At 35.2% G+C, this 9,391-nt stretch overlaps 1 protein-coding gene across 1 annotated transcript; it reads right to left on the bottom strand.

Moving 5' to 3' along the window:
* Positions 1-1,977: 1,977 nt before the first annotated feature.
* On the bottom strand, positions 1,978-6,346 carry LOC131014479 (phosphatidylinositol 4-phosphate 5-kinase 1-like). The gene is made up of 8 exons (XM_057942476.1): positions 4,747-6,346; positions 4,491-4,655; positions 4,188-4,353; positions 3,884-3,994; positions 3,601-3,794; positions 3,383-3,513; positions 3,207-3,300; positions 1,978-2,725 (listed from the first exon to the last, which is right to left on the bottom strand). Exons 1-8 carry the CDS (start codon positions 5,952-5,954, stop codon positions 2,416-2,418), a joined length of 2,379 nt encoding a protein of 792 aa, XP_057798459.1. The 5' UTR covers positions 5,955-6,346; the 3' UTR covers positions 1,978-2,415.
* Between the last annotated feature and the right edge of the window lie 3,045 nt (positions 6,347-9,391).

The following is a 9,391-nucleotide window of genomic DNA, read 5'->3' as shown; positions in this document are numbered from 1 at the left end:
TATAAAACTGAACCGTGCATATTATGTCAATGAACCCTTCATATTGTGTTAATGAACCATTTATGCTGTAGGGTTCATTGACGCGAGATGCATGGTTCACTGATACGAGATGTACGGTTCATTGACACAATATGCATGGTTCAGTTTATATGAATGCATAATTCAGTTTAAATATTTTCTTGCAATTAGTCGTGCATGGTTTTGTTTTATAACATAAATTATTCAGTTTTGTAAAATACAGTGTTCTGTTTTGTCATATGTATGGTTTTTGCAAGAAATAAAAAAATGAATGTTTTGTCCCTCCGCATTTTTTTAAGAATGAAATCTTTTAATGTTAGCGTCATGTATCATTCATCTGTGCAGTTCGTCTTTTTCAATTAATTGTCCAGATTTGAATCTATATATTATCTAAGGGAAGGGTTCTATGAAATCTCAATCCTACATATATATGAGTTGATTATTGTGAAAATTATATTATCGGGAGAACTGAAAATACTGCATCAAATTTATAAAATTACTATATTCACTGTGAATAAATTGTAGTATTTGGAAAAAATGAGATAAAAATAAATAAAATTTCACCACTCAAAAAATTCAAATATAGATATTTGCATTCATTCATTATTTTAATGTATTCACTATAGATTTAGAGACTAAAGAACTAAAAATAATTTGTATATTCATATTTTAAAGTTAAGCTCGTATTTAAACTTATATTAGCGAGAGAGAGAGAGAGAGAGAGATGAAGAAGGGATCTGAGGTATTAGACAAGGGAAGATCCTAAGAAAAAGATAACAAGGTCAAAAAGAGGAGACACACTCAAGAGATGACAAACCCTATGGGCCCCACTTCCAATAACTTTGACCCACTTATAATAAAACCCTAGCTAACACATTACACAAAACCATATGCATCTCTATATCATTGCATCAAATTGACCAAAATGCCTTCCACATTCCCAAGAAACAACAAAGAGGGTTGAATTTTGTCATGCTTTCCACGATCACCAATTTGAACCTCACAAACACAAATTAATGGTTACATTTTATTTTATCACCCATTGTCTATTATTTCCTCTCCTCGCTTCAAATAATTTGTAGCCGTAAAAAATGCAACCAAGAAATTGGAGAAATTTACTTATGCTTCTACCCATGATTACTGTGGGGAATATGATAAGTGTGGAAAGTTATAGTAGTATCAGAGAAGGAGAACTAAACTAGGTTAAATTCGATAGTTCGAAATTATCTTTGTATAGAATTCTAAAGTACTCCCTCCGTCCCACGAATCTTGACACGTTTGGATTCAGCACGAGAATTAAGGAATTGTAGATTAGTATTTTAAGTGTGTAGTTAATAAAATATAAAAGTGATAAAGTAGGAGAGAGAAGGTAATAATTATTACCCAAAGTGGAAACTTGTCAAGATTCGTGGGACTGTTCAAAAAAGAAAACGTGTCAAGATTCGTGGGACGTGGGGAGTACAACACTAATTTGGAAATGAAAATACTAGTATAGAATCGTTGTATATATTCCATCGAATGAAGCAATTATGATTGCAAAATTACTTATTTGGGCTTTTGAAAGGTGTCATGTTAGTTTGTTCCTTGAAATTTAAGAAGGGGGGACCAGATTATGAGTCAAAATGCTATGACAGTTTCTTGGTGGAGGGATCGAAATATATATTTTTCTTGTTTATAAACAAAATATTGGGATTAGAATGTGTAATCAGGTACACTAAAAAGGAGGAAACGAGTAGACAAAAGTGTAACAAACACATCTTTTTCTCCCCTTTGCTTTCTCTCCTTTTCATGTATTATTATATCTCTTTCCTCTGTCCCAAAGGCCAAAGGCCCAAGGCCCCCTCTCTCTTTCACTGCAGCAATCAAAAGAAAAAGCAAATGTTCTCTCTCTCTCTCTTACACACACACATTAAAAGAACACTGAAGAAATGGGTGGGGTTTCATATCAAAGAGAGAAGCTTTGAAATCTCAACAAAAATTTCTTCAATAATTTAATAATTCTATCCAACTCTTTTTCATGTATGCTGTACAATGCCATTATTCAAATCCCATCTCCCATATTTTTGAATATTTTTTTTGGGGGAAACGCTCAGTTCCCTTTTCTTTTTTCCTATTTCCACAAATCTTACATTTACTAACAAAAAAGAACCCAAAAAATCCCAAAATGTTCCCTCCCACATTTGAATGTACAAAACAAACTTACAAGTTGCCAGCCACGGCTGATCCTGCAAAAACATAGCACCGCGCGCGCAATCCGCCCCTCCCTTGGCTCGGTTGAACCCATCATTGGCTGGTCGTGCACATAATATACTCTGCAGCCTCAACTCAGGAGTGTAGCACGTTGGCATTCTAGCCAGGGGTTCCAGATTTTCCTAAGAACACACACCAACATTGGCTTCACCTGTCCTCTATAAATATTCTCCCAACAAAATCTCGAAATCTTTTGGAATATAGTTTCGGATCCACGGCTGAGATCGAGGTTGGATCAACTTGCAATGATTTGTATGCGTGTTCGAGCTTCTTGCTGATATCATAATCTTGTAAAATGTCAATGATCCCAAAGTAGAGAACTACTTCATATACTTCACCACTGCGTGAGGGTCTTAAATTGCTAACTCCTCCACTGGAATACTTGTCAAAATCACTCCTCCTAGCCACGCGCTCGGCTCGTGCGGGCATGTTGGCACCTAGTCTGATCAGTGGTTTCCTGATCATGAACAAATACAAGAAACAAAACTCAGAATTTGAACAGTATTTGCTATAAGATTTAAGAAGGTATATACATCTATATAAATCTAGATCCCAAATAAGGTTGAATTTGAGTTCTTGAACCCACAGATTCATTTTTGCTAAGAGAGGAAACAAAACCAGCATGTCAACTTTGTCATTAAATGATATAGATTGCCAAATAATGTTAAGAACAGCATTGCAAGAAAAAGAAGAATAAAACCTATACCCCACTAACAACTGTCTTCTAATAAACTGCCTAAACTACATAGCCACCCCCATCCAAAAGGCTCTTTGAATTATTCAACTACCATATTCAAATACTATATAAAAAGTAATTAATCTAAACCTAACCCGAAAGAAATCAAACACTACATGCTGAAAATTTCTACTTATTTCTCTGAAAAAATTATAGAGCAATCCATAAAAAGAGAGCATAATCTGTGGGTTGAAAATTTTACCTGCCAGCTAGAACTCGATCCATGTCCTGCAGCTCTGCTTCAAGGAAGCGACAGCCACGCATGAACTTTTCATTCTGAAATGAATCGCTCTTTCCTGATAAGCAAGAGTTTAATATAAGCAATCTCCCAGTGCCACAAACTAATTACCAAACACTTATGATGATAATTATAATTACCTGTACGCAATAGAAATGGCGACAAACCCATTTTGTCTCGAGTGCTATCATCGCGGAAATGAAGACCTACTAAGAGACTGTAATCCATAATTCTCTCTGCCTCCAAGAACTCACAGTCGCGATCAATTTGCCTGTATAGGTGCTTAAGCGGATTAGAACAAAGCCATCATCTAAAATTGAAAATTCCAAAGATAAACAGGAAGCATCGAAGCACTAACTTGATAAGTTCTTGATACCAATTGGTCTGCAGCCGAAATACAAAGTTCAGGTCAAGGTCCTTGAGAGTTGTAGTTTCATCAATCTCTCCCTCGGGTTTATCGGTTGTCCGTCCATGGGATGATCCTTTCAAATCAAACCTTCGATGAATTCGGTAGTCTGAGCAGAACATGTTTCCCATCACAATGAAACGCGTCTATTGTTCAAAAATGTATTTCTAATTAGCTATCTCGCAGAAGATCATAACATTATCAGAGAACTGAAATAATAGCAACGACTATTTACCTTGACGCCCCCGACTGGTTTGACACAATGGACACCATAGAACTTAGTTACAAGGGTATTTTCATATCGGCAGACGTGCTGGTAATAACTTGGAAGCATCTTAGTAAGCACCTGAAAAAATAATTCACCAAACTTCAATATCAATGACAATTATCAAGAACAAAGTGGTCCAATCCAAGTTGAACCAGTCCACCAATACAGAAAGATGATATAAGCAGTAAATGTTGATTACCAACAATGCGACATTTTCATAATCATATAATTTTTTTTTTCTTCTCTTAAGTCAAAGAATTAGACAACAAACCTTGACTTCTGATTTCTTGACTGTCTTGATCATGAATCTATCATCCTGTGTCAAGTAAAAGAAACTTCCACTCTTCCCGGGAGACGAAAGCTCTCTCAAAGCATCATTCCCACAAATGGCTAACATGTAATCCGCGGGATCAACTTGAAATAGCTCCCTTAAATGTCTGAACACGCAGATAAAGAAATCAAAATCTAAGCAAAATCCAGCAGTAAATATGTTCAAAAAGTAATATAATCTTTCTCACATGCCATACTAGCAACTGCACATACTAAAGTTATTTGATCAAACAAGATCAGTTACCTAAAAACCACAGGACAATAGTCCTTCCAACGGAAGTCAATGGATTGATGAGGTGGTGTAAGCTTTGATCCCTCGGGTGGAAACCTTGTCCAAAACTTTTCTTTAGGATCAAAATCACTGAGCTTAAGATTACGCGACATGGAACCATGCTTCCCTATTGAATACCTAATTAACAAACACAATAATAGAAACATCTCAATACAAATGAGAAGCATAAACAGATTAACATTACAACTAGGATCACCATTATTGTTACCTAATTCCCAACTGGAGATTTAGCATCAGCTCATAATTTTTATGCCCCTTCGAAATGGTCACCCCCGGCTTCTTCGCCTCCCCACTGAGGAAGCAAGGGTTCTTCCTGAACTGCTTGATAGCATCCCTATCAAACACAAAGCCATCTCTATACAACATAGACGCCTCCACATTATCAATAATGTCACACGTTATATCCCCCTCCTCTCCATCCGACTCCCAAATGCATATCCTCGGGAACGCCCTATCCGCCCCAACAGACGACCTCTTCTTTCCCGCACCTCCCCCCGCCATCATATCCATACTCTCCTCCCCCACAACCAGCAAGGGCGCCGACAATTTACACCCAAAATTCCTCACTTCCCCATTGTTAGCAACACCACCACCATTCTTGCCATTGTGAGCAGGGTAAAAAGTCCCATTCAACGTCTGATTCGGATTCCGATTCCCATTCTTGGGAGAATCATTCGTCCAACTCCCCATGTAACAGCTCCCATCCGGCCAAGTGAAAACACCTTGCCCTTTAGGGCTTCCATTCTCCCAATTCCCATCATACCGATTCCCATTGTTCCACACCAAAACCCCCCTTCCATGAATCACCCCACTCTTCCACTCCCCAATATACTCATTCCCGTTCCTCCACAGATACCTCCCCTGTCCGTCCTGCAAATTCCTCCTCCACTGCCCCTCGTAGTAATCTCCATTGCTGTAATGCTTAATCCCGTAGCCGTGCTTCCGATCCCCGGACCACGAGCCGCGGTACATATCCCCATCGGACCCAATGAACGTGCCGGTTCCCTCCATCCGACCCGATTTGAATTCGCCCTCGAACGTCGCCCCCGACGGCCATGAGAATTTCCCCCTGCCGCTCGCCTTTCCCTTCTTCCAATCTCCCTCATACATGCACCCGTCCTTCCACAGATACTTCCCCGATCCGTGGGGTGTGTTGCTCGAGAATGTCCCGATGTACAGATCGCCGTTGGGGAGGCGCTTCTCGATGACGCCGGGTCCACCGTCGGGAATCGACGCCGGCGTCACGCGCCGGCAGGTCGCCTGAGATTTACTGCGCGGCACTATTATCACTGATCTCGGCGTGGTGGTGGTGGTGGTGGCTGCAGCATTATCTAGGGATTTGTCGCCGGAATTCTCGCTGCTTGGCTTTCTGCGCTCGTTCTCGGCTGGCTTCACGCATAGCAGCGTCTCTGGCATTTTCCCCCCTTTTTCAGCTGGAAATTGAACAATTTCTCCAATTTCTCTCTCTATCTTTTTTGCTGGGTTCGATTAACTCACAACGGCCGGAGAAATTGGCGCGGAATAGCTGGGGAATCCAGCTTACGTAGCATTTCCGGCGTGTATTGCGGTCGATTATTGCCGGAGGATGAGCGGCGGATTGGTTTCCCGGTGGCTTGTGAAGTGGAAGTAGTCTAGAGAGAAAGTTATAGAGAGAGAGAGAGAGGGTGAGATGGGATGGAAATGGAATGAGAAAACAAGGAAACTGAAAAAGCAGAGATGGGAAAAGAAAGAGAAAAGAAAAGATGGGTTAGAGAGAGAAAGGTGAGTGCGTGAGAGAGAGAGAGAGATAGTAATAATAAGCTCGCTGCGTCAGCCGGCGTCGCACTGTAAACCTATACATACACACACACTGAATCGTCCCTGTACGTATGTGTGCAGTAATATGACAAAGGTACCCTTCTGCAAAATGTAGCATTGTAGCTGGAATTGGAAGTCACACATTTTTTTTTTCTTTTTATTTAAGGCTTTTTCTTATTTTCAATTCATATTCCATCCATATAAAATTATTCAGTAAATATATGATAAACGTGCTTCAACCTATGTTGGTGGTGACGTGTTGTCCATTCGAAAAAAAAAAAAAAAACGAATTTATGAATTCAATTTAATTTTGCTCGATTAAAATATTTTTTAAAAAAATACTCCTTGTTTAGCTATTTTTGTTGTTATTTCTATGGATGTAATAACGTAAGCTCGGCTTGTCCTATCTTCTTATTATTATAGATTCGGACTCGGAATAATATCTAACTTCTCTTTCGTCTAAAAATATTCATATTAATTATACAAGAACTCGTTAAAGACGCATAATGACCTAATTAATGGAGTTAAGTTACGAGTTTATTTGTTTTTTTTTAGTTGCACATATAAAACTATAAAAGTTTTAGTTTATTTTCGATATATAGAAAATATTTCATTCTACTTTTTATACAAGGTTTACATTTTAACAGATTTTTACAACATTAATTTTGACACCATCTTTAAATTTTCGGCATTCCCAGATTACTAGTAATAAATGTATGTGGTTTTTTTTTTTTTTGTAAAATGATGTCATTTTTTGGTGCATATCAAACAAACTTCGACGAAAATTCGATGATGTTATAATTGCACAAAATAATTTGATGATGTAATTACAAATTTTCGAAAATAGTGTGAAAATTGGAGTAATACATTTTGTTTGTTTCTACCATTACCCATCTAAATATCATTTCACTTGACTTCAACTTATAAAGTTTCAGCTTATTTGGTTCAATTTAAGAATTATAAAAATGTGTCTTATGACATGGAGTATTTTTATTTTTTTTGATAAAATAGTCATACTCATCTTTTCGATGTCAAAATTTTATATCGTGCCACATTTATAATGTGTTTGAAAGATCATTCTTTTATTATGTTTTAAAATTGTAATTTGAAAGATCATTAACAAATCAACTTAATTTTAAATTGAGCTAAAAATGGATTCCCTAAAATATAAATGCAAAACGTTCACAACAATGGGAATATCCATACCTTATTTTCATCGAGAATTGACAACATTAACAAAAGAAAAAGGGCAGGCTGTGTCGTGTCAATATACAAAAATACCCTCAACATATGTCTTAAATTACCATTATACCATTTACTTAAAATCTTGGGAATTTTTTATAGGGCGATTAATTAATGTTAAGAAAATAGAGTTTAACATTAATTTATTTTAACATTGACTCGCTGGGAGACAAGTCACTTCTTTCGAACACATATTAAATGCATTGGTTAATATTAACCCTTAATTTACTTAGGTGTGTTTCAATGAAGTGTTTTAATCAATCAGCCCATCTCAAAATAAATTAATGTTAAATCCCAAATTTTCAAATTTAATGTTATATTATTTAAGATTTAATATGAAAATTTCTATAAATTAAATTATAAATTTCACTAATTTTTTTTCGTAACATTTATTTATTTTGACATGAAATTTAAATTACATATTCGTAACATTAATTTATTTTATTAATAATTTAAATTTAGTGTCACATAATAGGACACTTATGAGTGTCCTACTATAGTTTTAGTGATTGATCAACCAAAAAGGTTAATAATAACACTTTGGTACAATATCAACAGTTAATTTGAGTATTTGATTGATATTATTTGAAAGTTGAAGACATTTTTAAGATAAACAAATAGTTTATGGTTTAATTTGATAATGAGCTTTTTTATATGGTGGTTCACATCTAGGTGAACCATAAGGATTCTTAATAGCTTCGATTTTTAAATCATTTTTCAACTATCCCCTTAAAAATAAATTTTCGTGCGTAAACGAGATTGAACTCAAAACCTCTCACAAAAAAGAATTTTTAGGTGCCTGTGTTTTGACACTTGAACTATACTTTATTGGCTATGAGCAACTTATTATGGTAACTAGAAATAATTAGTCCTTATTATAGTTTTTATTTGTATCGTATCTCATTCTATTTCTACCTATATGCCATATAAAAAATATAAGTAGTGTGTATTCTGTTAAAAAATGATTTGTCATTTTTTCTTTATTTTGCATAAATTATATTTAGATAATTGAGTTTATCAGTTAGAAAGTAAATTATGAGATAGAAAGAAAAAAAATTAATTATATAGATGAAATTGAAAGGATATATAGATGTGATAAAAATAATAAAGAATAGTTTATTTATTTTTGTAAAATAATTGTTTGTTACTCTCTACATCCCATTACAAATATATATCTCACTTTTCATAATAGGATGTTCCATTACAAATGTCTCATTCTTTTTTGACAAATAATTAAAGGAATTTAATGGATCCACCCATCATATTCTCACTCCATATTAACTTTTAAAATAATATTTAAATAATCTTCATCAATTCATTTTATTTACTAATTACACATTTCTTAATCTCTGTATCCAAAAGTAATGAGACATTTGTAATGGGCAGATAATATAAAATAATGAGAAAAAGTTGTGGTTGAGATTTTTTTTTTTTTTTGAGAAATTAAATTTATAAACACCTAAAACTTATTTTTACAGCTTAAACTATTTAAATACTTATTTTATCAATACCTTTTAAAAATTTATAAGCAGCTAAACAACTTAGCTTAAGTCATATATAAACCTAGTTCAAATATGGCACCCCATACACATGTACGAAATGCTTAGCAATAATTATTTGATTAGTCACTGATTAGGAGAATATATCATGCAATTATTGGGTTTATATATGTATAGATCAAATTTGAAATGGTTGGTGAACAGTGAGATAATGCAATCAAATTCCAATTTTAAAAGAATGGGATTAACTAGCATTTTGCCATCTGTAATAAATATTTGTCAACTTAGGAATAATTTATTATTGGGTGATGTTAT

The sequence above is a fragment of the Salvia miltiorrhiza genome, chromosome 1 (assembly GCF_028751815.1).
Source record: "Salvia miltiorrhiza cultivar Shanhuang (shh) chromosome 1, IMPLAD_Smil_shh, whole genome shotgun sequence".
In the NCBI taxonomy this organism is placed as follows: domain Eukaryota; kingdom Viridiplantae; phylum Streptophyta; class Magnoliopsida; order Lamiales; family Lamiaceae; genus Salvia; species Salvia miltiorrhiza.
This window is presented reverse-complemented; position numbering and strand designations above follow the sequence as displayed.